This window comes from Mus caroli, unplaced genomic scaffold (genome assembly GCF_978045245.1).
Source record: "Mus caroli unplaced genomic scaffold, Mus_caroli_1 scaffold_9, whole genome shotgun sequence".
NCBI classification, from domain to species: domain Eukaryota; kingdom Metazoa; phylum Chordata; class Mammalia; order Rodentia; family Muridae; genus Mus; species Mus caroli.
Window position 1 is genome coordinate 1,957,831 of NW_028227264.1, and position 24,670 is coordinate 1,982,500.

Sequence of the window (24,670 nt, forward strand, 5' to 3'; positions counted from 1 at the left end):
GGAAGTTGGACCACTCATATGTTCATGTTCTTCTAAGGTCTTCTGAGCTCAAGTTGCTCTGGGACTGGTGATTTGGGAATGTGGGAAGACAGTCTTCCTGTGTTTTCCAAAAAGATGGGGATTTTTAAGGCTCTAAGAATAGAACACAGAGCCACCAAGTTGATTCCTTGATTCAGTTTGTGATGAGCATGGGGGCTACTGAAAGGAAGGAGAGATATTCACAGACCCAAGGCCTGGAAGGAAAAGCCCACCCTGAGCTCAGTGCTTCAGGTGACATTAATTATGCCCAATGCTTTGCCCAGGCCTTTCTGAGCCTCAGTCCTACAAAAGCAAGTCCAGCCTTCTGAAGGTGATGAGCAGAGGTGACATCAGCTGTAATGATCCTCGCTATGATAAGCATGAGTTGTTCTAGAAAATGTGAATCTGTTTCCAAAATGTCCTCCAAACTCTGGTCCTGAGTTTTAACTGCCGTGATGACTCCTGAGTTAAGCCATGAAGGATTCCAGATAGCAAGGCAAATAGGTTTGAGTCAGCTTTCTCTTCTTATTATTCAAATGAGATTTGTTGAGAGTTGACTCTACACTGAGCTACTACGCACTGAGACTTTGAAAAACACACAGGAGTCTGTTCTTCATTCATGGGCTGTAGTGGGGCAGAGAATAGTGAACAGGAAATCCAATAGAGTCACAAGGGCTGGAGTAGAAGTGGTGATGGGTACTATGGTTTGAGTACCATCTCCAAAACATGTGGGAATTTACCAGCCACTGTAACTATCTTAAGAGGTACAGAACTTCAAGAGGTGACCAAGGCCATTCTCCTGGAAGCCAGTTCCAGAAAAAAAGCAGGTTAGCTTAATACTCTGTCTCACACACAAGCTCTTTCATCATGGTCCTACCCAGATGAAGCCTGTCCATCATAGAGTGCCACCCTCCAGAATAACAACTGAATTAATTCTTATTTTATTACATGGTCTATGGTGTTCTCCAAAAGCAGCAGGGACAGACAAAGATCAGGGAACTGTGGGCAGTTGTAAAAGCATCCAAGCAGAAATCAAGGCAGTCTTCCTGGTGGCTGTACTGTCACAAGGAAGACTACATGGGAGACAGATGGCAAAGGAAGGTGAAAGATTCCATTTAAAGCCACCTACATATAGGAACGCTCATGTTTAGAAAAAGTCAGGAGTAAGTATTTGCACACTATGGAGGTTGTCTGCCTGGAGGAATACAAGGCTCATGGGAGAGGGGAGATGGGGGGGGGGTGATTTCTGAGAACCAAGGAATGCAGTTCAAGTTCTTTTGCTGGTAGACAGACTGTTCTTCAGTGCAGGGGATGGGGAATTCAAGCAAAGGAATGGAGGTAGTGACCTCCAAGGGATGATAGTGGCCTGGAAATCATAGTGAGTGTGAGAACAGAAGGAGGACTCAAGAGAGATTGAGCAATGAGAAATAAAAGCTTGTGATAGAGCCTGTTCAAGACTGAGGAAGAGAGCCAGGGCACAGAGTACTGAGTTCTTTGGACTTGTGCAGTGATGTATATGAAGTACCATTCGCCAAGACAGGAAATGGAGAGGAAGAACAGGTCTATGAGGAAGTTGAGTATTAAATGATGAATATACAGCAGGTGCTCAAAAATGTTCATAGCGTGAGTGAACATGTGGGTAAAAATGTTCATAGAGTGAGTGAACACGTGGGTAAAAGTGTTCCACCTGGGAAGAGAGCTTTCTCTAAGATGGAGATCCTGGGTGACTTTCTTCTCTGAGGTCCTCAAGGCACAGATGAAATGTAACTTGTGGGAGCTGTTGTGGTGATTCAAGGCAAGGGTGCAAGGGAAGGGGAGGGTTCAGGCACTGAATTCCAGCAATACCAACCTCTCAGCACAAGAAATGGTCTCAGGAGGGTCTCAGCACACAGGGACAGTAAGATAGGCAAATGTAAGAGAGGCCTGGGGAGATGGTCCAGTCAGAAAAGGGCTTTCCATATAAGCTTAGGGTTTGATCCCTAATACCCATGTAACGGTGACATCAGTGCTAGGTTTGGGGAGACAGAGACTTGGGTATCCCTGGGGCTTTGTGGACAGCCAACCTGCTCTAATTGGAAGTTCTAGGTTCAGTAAGAGAACCTGTCTCAAAAAAATAAGGTAGAGAGTGATGAGGAAGATATTTGAAGTCTACCTCTGGCCTCTGCTGCCATGAACCTCACTCCCAGTAGTGCATACACATCAAATAACATACATGTATACACAATGTAAAACAATAAGCAGAAAAAGAATAGTACCGGGAAAAAATAGCCCCTGAAGCTTTCGGTAGCTTGGAGGGCAGAAACTTGCTTGATTTGTTTCATGGTGCTCACACTGACTGAATCATGTCTCCACCTAAACTCATAGTTTGAATTCATATCCTCTCCTTGGGAGTATCTCTCTATAAGAACATTAGGAGGCAGTTAGGGTTGAGGGAGGGATACCATATGTCCTATTAAGTCTTATCAAGAGGGAATGCCAACTCTTCATCTCCCCTCTCCTGCTCTCACCCATGAAGAGTCAAAGGCACTCACATGCTAGCCCCCTGCAGGGTAGGAAGACAATCATGCGATCCTGCTCTCAGATGGCAGTTTTCCTAACTAACAGAAAGGAAATGCATGCTGTTCCGAGCTCCCTGCCTGTGACATTTGGTGATGGCAGCCTGAGCTGACTAAGACGGTACCTGACCCTTCAGAATTGCTCTTGGTAAATATAGTTATCAATATTGTTTCAGTGAAGTGAATGAATGAGTCACTCATTGGCATGATTACAGAGGCACTACTCCTTCAGAGCTGCGTGATTGCCACTCAGGGGGCAGGAGAGAGGAGGGGCATCTGCTAGCTAGCCCAAGGGTCCTGGATCCTTAGGGAGAGTGGGAGGCAGCCATGACTGTGACTAAATGCAAGGAAAGGCTTAAGCAAAGGCTCAAAACTCCAATGCTCTGCTATCTGTTGGCTTTTCTTCTTAGCATTTGGTGGGGTTGGCTTTGAAATTGGAGACAATTCTTCGTAGACTGTGTATGTGTGTGTGTGTGCATCTGTCCATTCATGTATGTGTAAACTCTCCTAACATTATATGAATCTTCCTGAATTTAAGCGTATTTAGCCACTGGTTATTGCTCTCCACAAAGGAATAACACCCTTAAGCTGACAATGTGATTCTTTAAGTAAACAATAGATAAAGGCAGGAAAGGGACACTGTGTGACAATAATTGGGATAATTACAACTCATGTGTTACTCATGGCACTTGCCATAAAAGCCCTTTCTGAATTATCTTCTACCACATGTGAGGCAGGTAAATAGTACAAAAAGTTTGCAAGGTATTTAAAAAAAATTCCAAGAAAAGATAAGATGAAAGTGGCTCAATTCCATGAAGCTGAGCATCAGCTCTGAATCCCTCATTGATCTGTAATAAAGAGTAGCCGTTATGCCTGGCAACCGAAAATTGGAATTATCTTCAAGTCACCCTCTGCGAGACAGAGAGTAGATCTGAGGTCACAAGGTTGGCAAAGGGACTCTGGGTGAGTTATTGCTTTACAAATATTCTTTCCTTGTATTGGCAATGGGGTGAAGTGGGAAGGCTTCCCACTGGCTTCTGGTTACTGTGTATCCCTGTGGTCTTCCAGCTCCAATCGGCTGTCAGTTACTATGTGTGGTATGGTTACTATGTATTCTTGCGGTCTTCCAAGCTTAACATTTCAACATGTTAAGCTTGTATTGATTATTAGATTTTGATTAGTATATTTACTAATATTGATTGCTATATCTACCAAGAGCAACTCTGAAGGGTCAGGTACTGTCTTAGTCAAGTCAGGTTGCCATCACCAAATTAAAGTGAAAAATCAACTGTTCTGAGAAGGTCTACAAATGAAAGAATGTTAGTAAAACTGAGGGGACTTCCAGGGCCCCCCCTTCCCAGGCAGTAGGCTCTGAATAAGGCAATTACAAGTCTGCACCCTGATGCCAAGGGAAGTGGATGCTGGAAGCCCAGTGCCTGGATGGGCTTTCTAATGGGTTGTATGTGCTCCAACGTTTAAGTGAGCACCTGAGTCAGGCAGAAAAAGCTTTAAGGTAAAACATCAGCCTGTAAAGGTGGGGGACTGATTAGAAAGGATCTAGGGGACTTTCTGAGTTGATTGAAGTAGTCAAATGTTCTATACTTTGTTTGACATGGTTGTCAATAGTGAAATCAATCCATGTTTGTCAGGTTGTATACTTAATATATGCACATTACATTGAACATTAATTTTGCTTCGAAAAGCAATACTCTAAGGCTAAAGTCTAGGAGACAAGTAAAGAAAAAAATCAGTGCTCAAACTATCTTTAAAATTAAGAACCCTTTAGAAGGAAACTCAACATGCTTCTGCTGTAGAGGAGAATAGCATTACATCAGGACTCAGCACAGGTTCTTAGCAGACCTAGTCACCGATTCTTGAGATGTCAGCACTCTAGCAGCTTGTCCTGAGTATAGAGCCATCCTGGCTTACACAGTGAATTCCAGCACAGCTTGGGCTTCAGGTTGATACTTTCTTAAAAAGGAAGAAGAAAAGAAGAAAAGAAAGAACAAAATGGAAAGAGAGAACACACACACACACATACATGCACACATACATTCACACACATATAAACATACACACATATATGAACACATACATACACATGCACACCCATACATATATACACTCACATATACACATAGACAAACATACACACATGAATATACACACACATACACACATGAACACACACACACACCATTGATAATCATGGTAATGTTCAAACTGCACAGAGCTAAACTTTTCTCATCTCAGTGCAGGGAACATGTTTGTAGCATAAGTTATCATACACTGACATCCCCATTTCCTCTTTCATGTTTCTGTAGAGAGATAATGTTTTCATAAACATAAAAAGCCTTCAGTGGCGCTGGAGAGGAAGCTCTGCCTGGTCCTAGTCCACACGGCAGCTCACAACCATCCATGAGATCTGATGCCCTTGTCGGATGTGTCTGAGGACAACTACAGTGTACTCACATGCATAAAATAAATAAACAATCCTTAAAAAAAAAGGAACTAAAATGGAAAGCTTTCTGGTGAATCACGCTGCTAAGCACTGGTGGCTTCTGCCTCCATATTAGATGGACTTGAAGTTTGATTTGATAGCTTCTGTTGCTGTGAAGATAAGGAAGATAACATCCTAGATGGAACACAGGGCCCCCAATGGAGGAGCTAGAGAAAGTACTCAAGGAACTGAAGGGGTCTGCAACTCTATAGGTGGAACAACAATATGAACTAACCAGTATCCCCCAGAACTCGTATCTCTAGCTGCATATGTAGCAGAAGATGGCCTAGTCCGCCATCACTGGGAGGAGAGGCCCCTGGGTCTTGCAAACTTTATATGCCCCAGTACAGGGGAACACCAGGGCCAAGAAGTGGGAGCGGGTGGATAGGGGAGCAGGGAGGGGGGAGGGCATAGGGAACTTTCAGGATAGCATTTGAAATGTAAATAAAAAAATATCTAATTAAAAAAAAAGAAAAAAAACAGTCTGGAAAGTTCTGGATGGTCATGGTCATGTGAAAAGTTAGTTTTCAGAAAGAGTCGTTCAGACAGGTTGGGGTGTTGTTTTGTCCTTTGAAGTATCTAGATAGGAAATTAGTTCATATTTGGTGTCCTAACGATGAATAGACAAGATGCTACGTATTCAGATTCTCAGGGACAGTTGCTCCTCGGTGGGATGAGGCAACAAAAATAAGGTGAGTTCAGGGAGGAAGAGGATAAGTGGTAGAGAACTACAACTGGGACCCAGAAGAGGGAGGCGCTGGAGGATGACCACGAGTGGAGGATGACCATGAGGATAAGCTGGTGCTTGGTCCAAACCTCAAGATAGCAGATGCTTTCTGCCAAGCTAGAAAAGTGAATATTCTAAGCAGAAAAAAAAAAATCAAGAGAAGAAAAGCTTTGGGGTCTTTGGAACAACAAATTTTCATTCATCAGGCTGAGGCATAGGCTACGTGTTGGGGGTGACAGACTAGCAAAGACAGGTCCAGGAGAGAGGAAGGGACTCTACTCTTAGAGAAGCTGGGATTTGGGGTAATTATGAAGGGGAGCCTGCACTTAGACAAGTGAGGTAAGAGGCCGCTGAAAAGGGATGGGCAATGCATGGGAAGGGACTGTGCAAACTACAGGTTTGGGAGTTGTTTCTTGGATAACTATAGAAGGCATAGGAGTGTCAGACAGAGACAGCGATGCTGTGTCCTGTGTCCGAAGAGAAGTGTTGGGGTCGGGAGGAGAATGATGTTGGGTGTTTGGTCCAGAGTCTGCACTGGGCAGGAAAACATGGCAGCCCATGTTCTCCCTTACACCTGGGCAAGCAGTACAGTGTGATCAGCCTAGGACTCAGAGAGAAGAGGAGAGGGGTGAGACTCCAGGAGAAAACAGGCGGCCAGAGTAGCAGTGGTGGGTGGTGAGTGGGGGAACCAAGATGGCGGCCATGCTTCCCGCCACAACCCCTGTCCCTGGGAGACAGAGTTTACTAAGAGGAGTCCGAAGGCTATTCCTGGAAATGCCTATCTTGAGATGGCTCAGGCTAACTGGAATTGTAAACTTCTCCACGGCCAAAGTCCCCTGGGATGATAGCCTGCCTTCTTATACCCTTCCTATGCAGATCTCCAGCTCTCTCTCTCTCTCTCTCTCTCTCTCTCTCTCTCACACACACACACACACACACACATACACACACAACAACTTTCCTTGACTCGTTTTGTTTCTTTTCTACCATCTCTCCTTCTTTTGTTGCACAGCTTAGTTGGACTGGCTTGATAAGTGTGACATCATTGTTGACCTGCAGGAGGGGCCCCTGTCATCAGGAGTCAACAAAGGGTTAGCAATCTTTTTTCCCCATTATTTATTTATTTGTTTGTTCATCTATGCAGTGCTAGATCTCAAACCCATAACTCCCCATATGCTAGGCAAATGGTTATTACTCACACCACAACTTCTCAACATTTATTTATATTAGATATTTATGGTCATTGCTGATTGTTGAGGGAACTTGTCTAAGTCTTGATATAATGACCTTGAATCTTTCCAAGCACAAAAAACGTATAGTTGCAGCATGATATCATTAGTATTTTCTTTCTATTTCTTTCTTTGTACTGGCTCAAGTGCCACTCATAAATCTCTTGGTAACTGCCTAGGGTCCTAGGGCTGGAGACCGGCCACTCCTGGCGTTGTGATTAGAGTCACTTAATACCTAAAGTAGTTACCAAACAACAAAGGCTCCTTTAGGCCTCCTGTGTCCTGGGACCCGGGGTGAGGACACAGTCAGAGTACCTTGTTAATCTGTGTTGTACTGTGGTGGAGAGAGAGAAGCACTGAGAACCAGGTATATTCATGGGACAGCACTGGAGGTACAAGACCTCTGTCTGCAACCAATGCTGGTAACTACAGCTGTGAACGTGTAATTGCTTTAACGCAAAGCTATTTTATGGTTCTAACTTTAAGATTAAAATAATGCCTCTTTTGGGATGTGTTTACAGACAGTAGTCAGTAGGCTATTGGTAGAGAGGCTGGTAGGTTTGACTAATGAAGTGAGGGAGTCTTGCATTTCAGTTGGAAACATATCCCTGGAATGCCAAAAATATTTATTTCGAAGTCTGACTTTTGTATGCTATTGGTAGCATGGTCACTGAGCATCTTATTCAGGGGACCAGTAGGGCTAGAGGGCTTGACTCATATGTATCCCAGAAGGCTTTTCTTGTTAAATGACATCGTCTAGGAAGAAGATCCCCTGGCATAGGTTATAAACTTGATCTCTGCACACTTTGACTGGCATTCTAGTTTATCTGTGAGCCTGTGGTTTACAGCCATCTCAGTTTCCCTCTCCATAGAAAGCACCGGGACATTTCTGGCTCTACAGGTAGGGAGCAAAGGGGGCTGGAGTTTCTTCTAGGAATGCTGATTCTAGCTGGGCTACTGCTGTCCCTCAGGAGACAGCAAGGCTCCCGGACTCCCGCTGCCATTCATCCAGCTCGTGCAGGAGCCCAGCTGCCTTGTCTGCCGGGAGGGGCTGCCAAGTGCCCTGCCTACTGGCTGCTTCCCGAGAGTCCCTGCCACTCCACATACAAACACATCCACACACGCTCTGCCTTGATCACACACCGGGCCACTCGATCATTCGAGCACATTCCTTCCTTCCGTCTTACTGTCTCAGCCCTTGACTTCTACAAACCCATGGAACATTTCTGGAAAGACGCTCTTGAACCAGCAGGGTAGGCTCGGCTTTTGATTTCTCTCTCTGTTTCTCTCTCTGTAGCTTGAGCGGTTTGAGAAAGCAACTTACCTTTCTGCTTAGTGTCTGTCTCCAAGCTGGAGAAGGAAGCTGGGCTGGTTTTCTATGGGGGGAAATCTGTGCGGCTTTTTTTTTTTTTTTTCTTCCCGCTTTCCGGACTTGTAGGATTCTCTGTGCCATTTATATATAATTTGGCAGGCTCAGATTTTTAAAGAGTCTCATCTGAAGTGCTTGCTTTTGCATGTGTTTTTAAAAAGGCATTTGAAAATTGAAAGTGTGATTTATGGAAACTAAATCATCTACGAAAAAATTGCTCTAGAAAGTAATGGTTGCTGGCCATAAAAAGAAATATCTGCGATTCACCTAATGTATTTTTAACCCTTCCTTTGCTGTCAATGATACTTACGGGTGCTAAAACTCATCTTTGTCTCTAGATTTAAGCCAGCTTAGCTGTGGCTTATTCAAAATTATCTGTTTTTCTAAGAAGTAGATAAATAGTGTGCTTAGTAGAAAGTATTTTTAAAGTGTTACTATTAGTAACAGGAACCTTGACATTTGCATGTGTCAGGTACTCTTCCTGGGTATATGGGCTAGCAATTCAAGTCATATGCTAATGGTTATTTTAGGGGATATTAGGTTGGGGCATATGCAGTTTATTAAGAAAGTACAAACTATCCAAGCTGTATCTTTTTTTTCTTCTAAATTTGCAATAACAGGTGCGTGTGAGCTCAATCAGAATTTAATTCAATACTGAATAAAAAACTTATTTTAACTTCTCTGTCATTCGAGTATTAGATTCCTGTGTACCCTATGCCAAGGGAACCCAGAGGGTCCATTTGTAGAATTCAAGAGCTGAAAGGTAGGAGAGCCTTTCAAAAGTTTCTGGTGAGACAGACGAGGTTACTGGATCGCCAGAGCTTTAGTCAAGGACCTCAGGTGATATTTTAAGGGAAAATGTCTTAGTCCTTGCATGGTTTTCTCAAGTTTTGGTTGCATAACCTGTGGAAGGCAGGGACACCCAAGTGTGCCTAACCGAAGGTTTTTCTGAATCATATCCACATGAGAATTTCTAAAGGAAGCAAATTTGGCACCGGGGTCCAACAAAAACAGAAAAGCTAGGCTGGGCAAAATTGCCATGGCTGAGCTCCCTTGGGGAGCGTTTTTTTTTTTAATTATTATTTTTTATTATTTTTATTTATTTATTTATTTTTTTGTCAGACGAGGAAGCTGAAGGCTGGCAGTTTTCTCTTGACTCCAAGTGCAGCTCTTCCTATACATAGTCCATCTCCACTCGTCTGGCCCTAGATGCCTTCTATCTGTGTCCGCTGGTGCTAAATATAGCTGTCAGTGGCTGGCTGCATATGCAATCACACACCCCATCCTATTTGCCACATCTCAGTTACAGATACAGTTACCATCCCTCCAGGGTCATTCTATGTGTACACTGCGTACTTCAGCCAACAAGAAGACTGAATCAAATAGAAAGGAAGACAAAACAGACAGATTGGAGCTTGGCAGAGGCACACAGGCATCAGGAAAAGAAAGAAAGAAAAAAGAAAGAAAGAAAGAAAGAAAGAAAGAAAGAAAGAAAGAAGAAAGAAAGAAAAGAAGAAAGAAAGAAAAAGAAAGAAAAGAAAATGGCCTGTGGCTTAGACTGCATTTGTTGCAAACCTAGTCTTCCTTGGGGTGGGGGGAGTGGTAGGGGCGCGGCTGCCGGAGAGCCCTTTGCTGCTTTCACCCCCTGCAGCGAAATCCAGCAGCGAAGACCTGGAAAGTTAAGTTCAAGGAAGCTAGCGGTTCCTTGGGTGCACGCACAATGTGATGTTCCCAGTAGTGCCTGGAAGCTGCAGCCCCTGGCCAGTGGCTTCCAGCAGGTTTGCTAAGCCCCTGCTCAGTGGCTTCCAGCAGGTTTGTCTAAGAGCAGGGGAGAGGAGTATGTAAAGTTGGAGAACCCGGGAGTGTCTGGGTGCGCTCGCTGGAGTTGGGTCACCTGTGTTCTGCAGGATAGCTCTGCCCCTGGGCAGGGGCAGAGGCAGGGCCAGGGCCAGTACTCGTGCCAAGGGGGACCCGTGCTGCGCCTCCTCTAATCGCAGGCTCTACTCTTTTTCCAGGTGGCCCATCCGCTGCTGAGCCCTCTGCGTGCGCGGGGAGCCAGTCTGTAACTCGCCGGCTGCCACTTACCATGACCATGACCCTTCACACCAAAGCCTCGGGAATGGCCTTGCTGCACCAGATCCAAGGGAACGAGCTGGAGCCCCTCAACCGCCCGCAGCTCAAGATGCCCATGGAGAGGGCCCTGGGCGAGGTATACGTGGACAACAGCAAGCCCACTGTGTTCAACTACCCCGAGGGCGCCGCCTACGAGTTCAACGCCGCCGCCGCCGCCGCCGCCGCCTCGGCGCCGGTCTACAGCCAGTCAGGCATCGCCTACGGCCCCGGGTCCGAGGCGGCCGCCTTCAGTGCCAACAGCCTGGGGGCTTTCCCCCAGCTCAACAGCGTGTCGCCTAGCCCGCTTATGCTGCTGCACCCGCCGCCGCAGCTGTCTCCTTTCCTGCACCCGCACGGCCAGCAGGTGCCCTACTACCTGGAGAACGAGCCCAGCGCCTACGCCGTGCGCGACACCGGCCCTCCCGCCTTCTACAGGTACCCGCGCCACATCGGGGTGGCCGCTGTGTAAGGCCTGGCCGGGGGAGGGAGCGCACGAGGGGGGTCACCGCGGGCTGCAGGTCGCCCCCTCCCACCCCTCGGGGAAGTCAGGAAGGATTCTTTGCAGAGTCCGTCTTCTCTCTATTGGCAGCTTTAAAACAACAGTAACAACACAAACAACAACAACAACAACAACAAACAACAACAACATTCTCCGCCTGTAGCTGTCTTGTGGGAGAGGCAGATCCAAACGGCCCCCTGTTCCCTAATTACACAAGAATTGGAAAATAGTCCAAAAAAGTTATTTATGGGGCAAGTAACCTAAAGGTCCAGGTGGTCTGTGCTAGCAAGGAACCCCTTTATTATTTAAAGCTGTAGGTGTTTGAGGCCAGTGGAGCTCAGGGGAGATTTATTAGTCGTTTTTTGTTTGTTTGTTTTAAAATTGTTTCATTGTGTCGGGTTCAATGTTCTTTCAGCTAGAGTTCTGGACTGGAAACACGCAAGGTTTACTGAAGAAGATGTGCTTTTAGGCAGAGCGGCCTGTGGATCTCTTTCCCTCTCTTCCCCATTTCTGGGTTCTGGATTGAGTTGTGGTTGTTCATAAGTGCTGGTATGGGAGCTGAATGAATGGGTCTCAACAAGTTTTGATTTCTGGTCGAATTCGAGTTCGAGCAGATTGCTGGCATATGACTTCTGACAGCCGGGGATTTATAGGTGTCCCATGTGTTTACAACATACCACACTGAAACACCAGCACAGTAATTCCCCTACAGCTACATTTCATGCCTGGCCCAGCAGGCAGCGAATGCTCTGGAGTAGCACACAGGTTAGTCTGCACCCCGCCACCCCACCCCCACCCCAAGGCACTGTGCAAGAAGCCAAGGTAGTCCAGGACACAGGGGAATCCAGGACACAGAGACTCTTCGTGACCTAAGTGACAATTGTTTTGTGTCCTCAGGTTTTGTTTCTCCTAAGAGAGATTTTTTTTGACCCCCCCCCCCTTTCCTCTCATTTCTGCTTCTTTTCCCTAAGGTCTGCAGAAGGCTTAAGTGCGTGGGTAAACACCTTTAGAATTTCCCAGAGGACAGTAATATACAGGCCAGGTCCAGAGTCTTTGGGTGCCCACAGACTGCCGAATCAAAACTAGCCCACTGTAGGCTGGCTTTGGCCACTGGCTCCGGGTTCTCTTTCCAGATGTATTTATAGTAGAAGAAATAGGGCTAAGGTGCACCTTGGCCCCAGAAGACACTGAAGGATGAAACCATGCTTGATCCCAGCTCACCTTTAACCCGGGTACCCAGGAAACGAAAGCGCCAGGCCCAGATTTCACATTCAGGATCAACAGTGAACGAAACTTTAAAAACTATTTTTTTTGGGGGGGGGGGTTTAAATTAATCTCACTTGTTTTAATTCAGGATTAAGATAGAAAAGGCAAATAATTTATTCTCTAGATCCCCAGCGCCCCTCCCCCCCGAAAACTGAAGGAACAAAATATAGCGATTAAGACTAATTCATACTTTAAAATGTTCTTGCTGTTAAGGATGGTATTGGTAGAATGTGAGTCCAGTAACCTTATGGTGGAGTTCCCAAAGTATTTTCTTCTCCATTTAATTTTCAGTTCTTTTTTTTTGCAAATTAATGCCAGTGCATTTCAATGGGAGATAATGAGGCTGCTCCTTGTCGGGCTATTTACTGCCTTGCTAATAATTACAAAGTGAACGGGGAAAATAAAAAGATCACATTTTATTCAATACCACTTAGCATCTCCGTATCAAAGAATCTCACCAGATATACCCCATCTTAAACTTCTAGTCCAGATGGTATCCAAATACTTCCCCCTCCCCACAAAAATCCCCCAACAATGAAAAGAAATTCTTAAGATAAAAATTACGCACAGGTGGAAGTCTGGGTGGGAATTTAGTTTTAAAAATGATTTTCTTACTTGGCTTCTTACTCAAGGTGAAAGGGAAGTATCTATGCCAGTGTTTCAAATGCATGTTTGGTAGTTTTTTTCCTCTTTCTTTTTCTTTTTTGAATAACCTTGGATTTTTTTTTAAAAGAAAGTAAAGAATTGAACAGGCTCTTAAAACAAAACAAAACAAAACAAAACAAAACAACTTTACTTTTCCTAAGCACTTCTTAATAGTTTGGGGGCTGAAAACTGTGCTTTTCAAAATTGCTTCTCATGAACCAGGAAAGATAAAGTCACTTTACCAAATCTAAGTTTTAAAAATGGAACAAACCCTAAAAGAGTAATGTCTTACAGTGAGTGCATGATTATGCAGTCAGGGCAGGTCTAACTTTCGGAGTCTAGAGGTGCTAGGCTGGTGTAACAGTGTCTTACATTGCCGGCCGGGAGCAAAGAAGGTTGAAAGATACAGGCCTAAGATATATTTAGGAGAAAGAAGCAAAATGTGTAAGCAAGTCACTGTAATCTTATTTATATAAACAAAAAAGCTAATTTGTCCATCTTCACTTTATCTTTTTTCCATCTATGTTGGCTTGCTGTCTATGGGCCAATAAGAGCAAGATTTATTCCTGATTGTGAAGTGGGGCTGCTTTGGGAGCTCTTTATGAGTGCATATTCGAGTGGGCTACAGGGATGTTCAGGGAATTTGGGCAAAGCTTGATTTACTGTGTCTACATGCTGTGGTTACTTTTTCCATTGGCCACAACATGCAGCCATATTTAGGTATGGAGGAGATGTAGCAGGTAAAATAGCTTGGGGCATGTAATTAAGTGAGAAACACTGCCACTTGTCGAGGTAACTTGTTGCAGAGACATGCTCTGTTGGTAATCAAGAAGCTGTGGTTTTGTAGGTTGTGTGTTACTGAGAATTTCATGGAAGTCATTTTATTCAGAATTCTTAGGGATTCAGACAACTGCAAGGATTTCAAAGAAAGTTCAAGGTGAAGCACTTCTATTCACCGAGGCTTTAAAAAAAATTCAACACAGGTGTTTAATGCTGCCTGAATATTGTGAATTTTGTCAGTATGTCTAGGTGCTACATTTCAAACCAGACCAAATCAGCCCAAACTTAAGAAACAAGCCGTCCACATCAGCCAATCCTCTGATAATTTGGATCCCGACGTCTGTGTAGTCTGGAGAACTACTTTGTGACTACCTTTCTGCTTTGAGGAGGTCTTGGGAGAGAGTAGAGGGATGGATGTTCATGTTTTCCGTGGTTCCACCCATGCACTTGAATGATCAGACCACCCCTTTTCTTTTGGTCCTTACATGTTTTAATCATTTAAATTGCTGCCAACTACCTGCCATGTTAAGTTGGTCTAAGAATAGGGCAAGGAACCACACATTGCTCGGGACCGAGCGTATGCTTGGATGTGGATGGAATCATATCTCTGTGTCCCTTCTCTTTTGTTGCCAGCCCCCATGCGGCTCTTACCGCCACGGAGAGAGCTCTAGTGGGTAATTGCTACTTACGCCAATCTTATGCGGTGCTCTGTTAACTTGGATCCCATTCCCCAGTTTATACATTCATAAAGTTGTGAAGTTCATAATTTGAGAGAATTCGGGTTGAGCACTTTTGGTTTCTTATGCTTTAAAACAGGAGGCGGGGCAGTAGACAGCAGGGAGAATGAGGATGGCAAGAACACAGGGCTTTACACATGAGACTGTGCATGTGAAGGCAGTATGTAAGCTACATGAAAACTGCAGGCTTTTAAATTACTTTACCCACCTTTGAATAGCTGTTTGTACATTTGTGTGCACTAGAGCAAGAGGAAGGGACACATCCATGTGGCCAAGAGTTTCTTTGTAAACAGAGAGTAGTGGTAACAAGAAATGTTTCTCCTGCAAGCCAGATCTGCTGGTCATCAGAAAGAACATGTGTGTTAGAATATCCAAAGTCCAAAGGATCACGTGAAAAGTTTTACATGAAGAAATTCTCAGATTTGAGTCATGTTTTTTACCAACTCCATATTATACACAACTTGAACCCTCTTCTATCTTCCCTGTGATGCCAGGGTTCTTTTTAGTGTAATTTTAGAAGGTCCAGGTTGAGAGAACAGTGTATGGAGCTTGGCGGTCTGGTCCTGTGTCTCCCCCCCCACCCCCCCAGCCCTGGGAGACCATGACGGGTGAAAGGGGAGAAACAAATTAACTTTTCTTTAGAATGTTGAGTCTCAGTTCACTAATTCAGGAAAGGAAGATACAGAATGGCTACTCTTGTTTAGAACCAAAATGCACACCCCCAGGGAGATTCTCAATAAAGCCAAAAGTACTGCTGTTTACCGACCAGAGTGAAGACCAGAGTGAAAGCGCAAGAGCTTTCACCAAGAGGAGGCAGTGGCTTGACAAAGTTACTAAGGAGTCTTTTTTTTTTTTTTTTTTTTTACTGGTCCAGCTCTTGCAGCGAATTGATGGATAGTTTTGTTTTCCAAAGAGCTCCCTCTTCATCCTGCCATCTTACTCCCTGAGTGTTTAACGGAAGGTTAAGGGAGACACTTTTATGATATGCTTGGTCTCAGGATAGGGGAAAAATAGTTGCTGTGTGCTGTGCCTGAAGAATATTAATAGAAATTCCAGGAATACATTTGCGTTAATCAATAGTGTCTAAAGTGATGCATACTTAACTGTATTTGGTTAAAATTTGACAATTAGAAAGATATGTATTCCATTACCAACTGACAGAATTTTATGTAGTTTAATGAAGCAATTTCAAGTGAGTTGGTTTAGACAATAAGGTTACTGTGACTGTTTAGAAGTGATATGGTTAAGTCCGGTGGTGACCTGTGATGATAGTGTGGGAGATGGTGGTGATGATGGTGACGGTGGTGATAATATTGACGGTGACAGATGAAGTCGATGATGATAACAATAGTGACAATGATAGTTACAGAACACTAGGCTCTGTCTAGGTATGGTGTTTTTCTGGATACCATGTAGCATTGGGACGTTTATCCTATACAGACATCAAAGGCTTCTAATACACTTGATTTATTTTATTTGGCTATGATTTAAGAATCAGAAAATTCCAGTGATATTATCAACCAGATTGATATTTGTAATTCTCCTAAACATGTACTACTGCTATGTGAAAATGTCAAACTTAAACTACAAACAAACATAGGATTCCAATCCTTTAAAATTTTTAGAGGAATACATGCTATTACGAATTTATTTTCAAAACATTTCCGCCCTCCCCCGACTCAGTTTCTCCCCGCCCCCACTATAATTTTGTACTTTTTGGAGTCCTTATGCATTACACTTAGAAAAACTTTGGAAGTTCCCTTGGCGCTAGTAAAGTTTGTTAAATAATGTTCAGGAATAGGCATGTTAATGCGAGCCCTTAAAATTCTCAGATTTATTGTTGATCTGGAGAGTGGAGAGGGGCTCTGGGGCTCTGGGGCTCTGGGCCCGGGGTTCTGGGGCTCTTTTCTCTCCTTTGGAAGTCGCATTGCTGTCCGCCCTTGGCTTTCTCTTTGTGGCCATTCTAGTCCCTTCTTCAGCCTTCCGGCCTTCCTTCATTCCCAGATTCCCGAATGTCAGTATGTTTGGGGGGCTTGAACAGTGGACTGGGGGTGTCCTGCATTATTTAGCAGACACCTTAGTTGTTCTTTGCCTCTCTTACAGTTTTTAAAACAACTTATTTTAAGATCATAAAAACAAAAGGGAATTATTACCGATTAGTTTCTTACAACTACTAATCCCAAGCATTAGGTTGAAAGCAGCTGTCTGTGCGCTGCCCGTTTCCTTACTCCATGATCTTTGTTATTTCCAATTCTTTCTCATATTTTCTTGTTTCCTTTGTTCTATCTTCGAACAAATACGTAAAAACTCTTTTAAAAACTCTTTCTGGCTCTTCCTTATCAAACTTTCTCTTCTCTTCTCTTCTCTTCTCTTCTCTTCTCTTCTCTTCTCTTCTCTTCTCTTCTCTTCTCTTCTCTTCTTTTCTTTTCTGTTTTGGTTCCATCTGTTCATGCTCCCATTTCTCCTTCTACATTTTCTGGATTATTTCTTTATAGACCTAGTTCATCTGTTATTTTAACAATGTTTGGAACAGGCCTTGAGACTCCTGTCTACTGTAGGAAATCCGATAGTGCGAGGCTATGCCTTCATAACTCAGGAGGCCATTAACTAAATAGAGAGTTCCAAAAAGGATCCACTGCCTCAGCTTTATGGATAGAAGCTTGAAGGAAAACAAGGGAGTAATTTCTACTTAGCAGAATGTCTTGGATATCTCCTTTATCCCTCCATTTGGCTCCCCTGTTCTGATCTGAGATGAATATGGAGGCCATATTTCACAATAAATACACTTTTGTGTTTCCAGCCAGTCATAGGATGGCACTGCCTATAGCAGCCGGGGAATCTTACTGACAGACATTTCAAATTCATTTTTCCCCCTTGTCAGGGGCAGTGCTTATAACATAGAGATAACTAAAAATGCAGTTAGGGCCATTGTTCTGTGGGATTCTAGAATCATGTGAATTTGTGCAAGGCATTTATGCTAATTTCCTACACCGTCAACAACAATAACAACAACAATAAAAAACCCACACATTTCAAAAACAGTTTGAGTATACCTATAATTCATTTTACTCATGTCATGAAGGTATTTAAATGGTGCTTTGTGGAGAGGCTGTAAAACTTCCTTAATGCTTTGTTGTCGGGAATATAATTGATTTTAATGATCTTTTAGGGAGATGGATTTTGTTTTGGGGTAGACTTTAGAGTATTTGTGCCAGGATATTTTCAACAGTGTGGAGTAGGAGGATACATTTCCTAATTTGACGACAAGACACAAGGTAGACATTCAGGTGTTTTCATTAGTTACAGGAAAGGGACTTGGGGACACTGGGAAGCCTCCTTGGGTTCTAGTGAGGAGGATCTTTGAGCACTGAATGCTCCAAACAGACACCACATGTAGTTCACGTCCACTTCCCTCTATCCTCAGCAAGGCTGTGGACATGCGTGTGTTGAGAAGCTGTTGGGAGGATGTGGGCTGTGGAGCCTAAGCTGCAATGCTTTCTGGGAAATTCCATGCAGAAAGGGTTTTTGTGATGTCTTTGGAAGAACATGGAAAGTCTGTGGTTCTCTCTCTGGAGGATGAGTACTTCCAGAGGGCATTCCATGCATAGTCAGCCCATTCCACACACAGTCAGCCCTCATCATCCATCACAGATTCTGTACTTGAAATTTTACTCACTCACTCACTGAAATTGATCCAAAGCCAATCGGAGATGATGCTTTCCTGCTGTTTTGCTGATGTGTGCGGAGTGGCAAAATTTTGAAGTCATCTGATAAGTATTTTCTTTTCTAAGGTTGAACATGACATATTTTCTTCTTGCTTTGTGCTGTAAATGAGTCTTTTTGGGGGTCTCTTGGAGGCAGAGTGTTGGCATTTTATCCGTTTTGTTTGTTATTATTGTTATTTTTTTACTGTGTGCGATGCCCCTAGGCACAGTGCTGAAATGCTATCTAGTGTTTCTCAGTGCAAAAGGCTGCCAGAGATGAGCTGTATTTAGGGATAAGCTATAATCTGGTTGAGTGAGTTCAATGTTAAGGAGTCAACAGTTTACAGTAAATGAAGTGCTTTGAACAGAAACACACATAAAATAAGGTTTTGTATTGATGGGTTAGTAAACTGTGACCAGAGTCTCCCAGGGACACACTCTGTTTACCTCTCCAGGAGCAAGGATTTAGCACCCATTAACTATATATATCCACAGTGACCTCATAGAAAGTAACTACCAGGAATAATTAAGGGCATGGTGAAAACACGTGTTTGGGAGCCAAGCAGCCCGTGTCTCTAGTCTACCTTGACTCTTGTCTCACTGGGATTTTTGGCAAGTCACTTAATTGTGTGACAAGGTATATTCATGTGTAAGATGCCAATCAGAATAAGAAATACATATTTTAGATCTTGTGAGGATTAAGTGAATTTGTAGGTAACTAGTGCTCAGGACATGAACTTGTAATATGCCAATGATTTTGTACCAGCCATTTGTTTATTTTGTTCCCTTCTTCTTCCACTCTTTCTCTCTATGAGACTCCATTTTTCTTTCTTTCTTTTATCTTTTCAACAAGCTCTTACTAAATAACCAAGGGCTGTCCTTGAATTCACGGACCCCCTGAATTCTGGAATCACCAACTCTAGCAACCTTTATTCCTTCTTTAAGAGGAAGTTGAGAGCTACCCACCAACGATGAAGAGAGGGGCTCTTGTTCTATGTCCAGAGTGTTTGCCCTTCTGATTGATTTGCCTACAAGGAACCAACTTTAATACCCTATTGTGACGAGGAGTTAAAGCTTTCCAACCAGAAGGAAGCAGGAAGCTAGTATTTCTTGAATTGCTTAGGATATGCCAGGTACTACCCTGGCCAAGAACAAAACAATTTGCAACCTCCAAATACGTGAGAGTCATTCAGTCTACAAGGAGGGCAAGCATTCAATCTGGTGCAGTGAAGCAATCTCTGAGATGGACGGGTGAGGTTGATGCTGAGCTGAGCCACTTGTGGGAGAAGCTGTCACATGCAAGGCAGAGAGGACAGACTTCTGTGACATGGGGCAAAGGGACACATGTAAGCACCCATGGAGAATGGTTGCAGAGCCATCTACATATATTAAGAACTTACTCAGACCTGGGCCTCATCTCAGAGGTTCTAACCACTGCTCTGAGGTAAAGCTGGATAGGCAATTAAAGAAAACAAGAAACTGCTCTTTAGGACTTTTCTGCTGGGCAGTCCACTGCTTTGAAGTTTCCTTGGTCATCTCTATGTCTGCCTCACCCACTTTCTGCTCATTTCATACGCATGGACTTTCTAGAACAGTTTTACATATGGAGACATTGGGGTGGTGGAACGGATCCTGGTGGCCTCCAAGGTTTTGTTACATTTGAAACTCTGAGCTGAACTCGTGACTGATTCCCAAGTGGTCTACACCATCATCAGGTGTGGATGCCCAAGGCAGGATCAAGAAGGCACAGAGGACAGAAATGACTGAGGCAGTCCTTTTTCTTTCTCCTCTTTCCAGAAGGAAATGGAGACAGTCAGTTGTAGTAGTCACAAAGAAGAATGAAAAAATGTGGACTTTTGCCATAGGATATGAGATGAAATTAGGTCACAGATGCAAGCCCACATGCATGTTAATGACCTTGCATGCTCTGAATTTTGCTCCATGCTTAGATAGGTTAAGGTGATGTAGGGTCTTGAGTCTCCAGCCAGTAGAGTTCTAGAGAGTTACCACAACATTAGGCTGTTAGTGAAAGACATAACCACTAGAACAACAGTTCTCAACCTGAAGGTTGGGACCCCTTTAGAGACCAATGACCCTTTCACAGGGGTTGCAGATCAGATATTGTGCATATCAGATACTTACATTTCGATTCCTAATGGTAGCAAAATTACAGTTATGAAGTTGCAACAAAATAAATTTTATGGGTGTGGGTCACCACAACGTGAAGGTCTCAGCATGAGGAAGGCTGAGAACTGCTGTTCTAGAGCCTACAACTGAATTCATATTGGTGCAAGGGTTTGACAAAATCTAGTTGCACATCTGGAAAATTCCTGATTTCAAAGCCTTTTATTTATTTATTTATTTTTAAATAAAAATCACTTCCTTGCAATGAACTCACAGATAAAATGATCACCCAGCTAGATTACGGTTGCTTCACAAGCAGCCACTTTGCCTCTCCCAAGTTCTCCCCATCTCTGTGAACTTCTGCACAGTGGGGTGGGCCGTTCTGAAGCCACGGAGCTCTGATTAGGGTTTTATACTTTCACTTCCAGTGACATTTTTATGCACTTGTCTGCAACAAAGGAAAAAAAATTCTGACTCAGTTAAAACTAGAAAAATAATGAGCTTCATATCCCCCTTCACAAATCCTTTTCTCTACATTCCATCCTCCCTTGGCACCTGATATTGTCCCTTCTTGGTCTCCCTCCTCAATGTTGTAATGTCCCCACACTTACAAGTCTTTAACACACTGGAGGATTTGCCTTTGCCCTTCTGCCATGAAATATTTGAAAAATTAGCAATGCTCTTGGAATGTATGATATTCTTGGTGTCTCTCCCCTTCCAGTTTTGTTTTAAATGACTAATTTGCCAAAAGGGGAGGGATGCTAAGGGTCTGTATCTTGGCACTTCAGCCCTGCACTCTGTCTAAGGCTTCTTTCTGTATTGCTCAACCCTCAAGCCTGCTCCCTTCTCGGCCATGATGTCTAGAAGCAAGACTTTGAAATGTTAGAGATATGTATACATGCATCTCCTTGGGTGTCTTCTCCGGTGTCCACATATCTTTTCTTAACTATGTAGTTAGTATTTCTTTAAAATTTTTTTAAAATTAATTTGGGAAATTCATGTAGTGTATTTTTATCATACTTACCATACACCAAGTCTTCTCAGATCCGCCTATCACTCATAACCCCTCCTAACTTCACATTCTTGTTTTTCTTAAATAGCCCTCCAGCCCCAATTTGTACTGCCCATATACTCATGGGCGTGGGTCCGTCTATAGGAGTGTGGCTGACTAGGAACTATATCTTAAAGAAAACTGACTCTTCCTCTCCCAGGACCCATCTGCTGTTCATAGCCAGAGGCAAGGGCTTGGGAGTCCCTTCCTCCTCCATGCTGGGATGCTGACTGTCTTGATCCCATGCAGGTCTTATATTGATAATCATGACTGCTGTGAGCTCATTAGTATAGTAGTCCTGTCACATCCTGAGGATCTGTTCCTTCTGCGCCTCCCAGATCTCTGGCTCTTAAAATCTTTCTGGTGTTTCTCCTATGATGGTCACTGAGCCTGGGAGAGAGGGATCCATTTGACCACTCTGTGGACATGTATTTTCTATACTTTGGCCAGTGGTGTATTTCTGTGCTAAGCATTATCTACTGCAGAGGTCTAAGAGCAGCTGATCTATGGATGGAAAGCTAGGGATTAGAGGGCAGAGGGCAGTATGCCATTATGTCCATTTGGCAGAGTGATAGTAAGTTTACCCCTAGGGCCAACGCTCCCTGACCATGGGTCTAGGCCTGTAAAGTGCCAGGCATGTTTGTGGAGTGGGCCTTAGATACAACCAGAAAGCAGTTGGTTATCTTCATAACAGTTGGGCCCCTATTACACCTATGGGTATATCCTGCTATTTGGTTGTTATTGTACCTCAGGGGGCTCACAGGTGGATAATGACTATATTTCTTGGTTATCAGGATCTAGACCTCAAACTTATTGCAGGGGTTGTTACCTGCTTTCCAGCCTAGGGCTCTGTGGTTATTTTTTTCTTCTTCTCATGCTTAGGAAACGGGATTGATGAAATCAAACCAGCTCTGTGTCCCTCCCCCCCAATTTATCAAATTTGACCTTCTTCTAAGAAGTCTGTGTTTGATAGGAAATGGGTAGCAAAGTCATCCAGGGACCCAAAGACTTACAGAAAATCTAGTCTCTTGAGATTTTATATTGTCCGACTGTGACTGACATAAGGGTTGTGCCAGTCACTTCATTATATGCCTTTAAACACACAGACATGACAGTTTGTCTCCAATGTCTCTTGTGTCACCATCTGCTTTCCTCGTACATGGCTGGCCCTCCTTTACTGCTGTTGGGATTTTGTTCTCTCCAGTTCAGATTTTATTGAATAATCTTTTAGCTTGCTGCCAGAATACCTAATTCCAGGCTTGCCTGTCTGCTTGGCTCCTTCCCTGGCCTAATGGCTTCGGGTGCTTTCTCAGTGGTCATAGACTGCATTCACACTCCTGTCTGTACCTTCCAGTCAGTCTCCGGAGATCACGCCAAGGAGCTCTTGTCCAGAGCCATGCACACCTTGCCTCTTCTTTGTTAGGACCACGCCACTGGGAAGTCAGGGTTCAGCTCAAATGCTATCTCCATTTGACATGTTTCATAGTGTCTGTTGTATGCATATTGGCCTTTTTGTTATAGTCACCATGGGATTTCTTTTGTCTGTAAAGAGATTGGTCACTTCTATCTATCTGTTCAATAGTTTGTATACTTGATAGAAGTAATTTCATAGATTTTGCTAATTAACTCACCAATTTATTGATTCAACAAGCTCCACTGGATTTCAATCAAGTTCTGGATCCAATAGCAGACACAGAGATCTTACACATTCTTCTGAAGGAGTTGATTGTCAAGGAGACAAGGAGTCTGTGAAGTGACAGTGGGCCAGGAGTTGTGTTTAGGAAGAAACCACTAGAGGCGCTATGGAGAACATTTGACCAAGTAGCCAGTCCTAGTTGACTGAGACAGAGGTCACAGAGGGTTTGACTGAGCGAGGGATGCTCACCTGAGATGGAGCCACATGCAGAAGCTGGGCAAGGTCGCAAGCAGATGCTGTGCTTGGCTGCTCAGGCAGTGTCTTCTTGTAACCCCATACCGTGGAAATGAAAATACTCAGAGAGCCAAAAAAACTGTTGCCCTAAAAAAAAAAAAAAAAAAAAAGGTAAATTATTAAGAATCAAAGAGATAAATGAAAATCCCAACAGCTTATGTGCTTGGGGAGCTTTAAGCACAGTGTACTTGGCACCATGGTGATAACGTTACAAGGATGCTCTTGTTTAGTTTTTATGCCAGACCCAATAGCCAGTGTGATTATTCTACTCATTTATGGATAATGAATCTAAATTTCAGAGAGGGGAGCTTGAGGGAGGGGCCAGAGCTAGTGGACCAGGGATTCAAACTCTAGAAAATGAAGCTGAAAACTTAAACAAGCAGAATGCTCCATGGAAAAAGTGATGGTATGCCTCCTGCCGCTGGCCTGCTGGATTGTGGCAATTCTTTATATCTCTGTGTTGTGACAAAGCTTTAATCTTTGACTATGTCCTGGGGGCTGCTGCTTTCTGTTTTATGGGAAATGGCTGTTTTTATGATGCTTTACTAAATGTGTGTTTAAACAATTTCCCATTAAGTAGAGGCATGATTTCTCTTCTAATCTCAGAAAGAGCTATTAAATGTTATCCTATCAATGTTTGCTGATAGGGGCCTTATTAATTCCTTTGTATGTGAATCCAATCTCAGAATTTAAAATTGGGTTGGAATTACAGTGTTCATTTGGTCCAGCCCTATGTCCATGTTCATAGGTTTATAGGATCATAAAGTTGAGTGTTTTTAATCCAGAGAAGAGGCTAGACTTGCGGGACTTTTTTTTTTTTTCCTTTTGTAGAGCTGAGACTACAGATCCTCAGCAGTTTAACCTAAAGAGAGACCTCAGACATGACTTCTCTCTATTCTTTCTGAAGTCCAGAGAGGCAAAATGACTTTCTCCAGGTTCTCTAGCTGGGAAAATGGAGTCAGGGCTGGGTGGAATGACTCCTGACCACCCCATCACACCTTTAATACACAGAAGCGCAATCAATCCCAGTTCACCCAGGGGACACCATGTCCAGCTAATTGTTGGAGTTCAGGCATTTGCAGTAGAAGCTCAACAGCAACAAAGTGGAATGAAGGGATGCTTGATTCTTGTTGCTAGGAGATTAACGTGATGGTTAAGGCTGGCGCTCCGGCTGCACCTGCCCAGACTGTCCATCTGTTTAATTGACACACAGTCTATTCGGAAAATGCTAACCTCTGTTTGGAGGTCAGTTCTCACTCCATGGCAGAGACTTATCTCCCATACTTAACTTTAGATTATCTTCTCTCTGTCCTAATTACCGTATCTTGTTTACTTTTGATTGAATATTCTCTTTCTTGTTTTTCTTGTATATATTTTTTTGTTGTTGTTTCCAAAGCTTAATGTTAGGGAATTACCTTGCCAGA

The 24,670-nt window shown here is 43.5% G+C and overlaps 1 protein-coding gene across 9 annotated transcripts in view; it reads left to right on the forward strand.

Annotated features, from left to right (window-relative positions):
- Positions 1–24,670, forward strand: part of Esr1 (estrogen receptor 1) — a 387,455-nt gene that overhangs the window by 95,505 nt on the left and 267,280 nt on the right. For 8 of the 9 annotated variants that reach the window (XM_085842606.1, XM_085842602.1, XM_085842605.1 and 5 more), the window contains one exon: positions 10,414–10,945. The exons of the other annotated variant lie outside the window; for it this stretch is intronic. In XM_085842606.1, coding sequence (XP_085698732.1) covers positions 10,485–10,945 — 461 coding nt within the window. In that variant the 5' untranslated portion in view covers positions 10,414–10,484. The remainder of the gene's footprint in view (positions 1–10,413; positions 10,946–24,670) is intronic. 9 annotated transcript variants of the gene reach the window in all.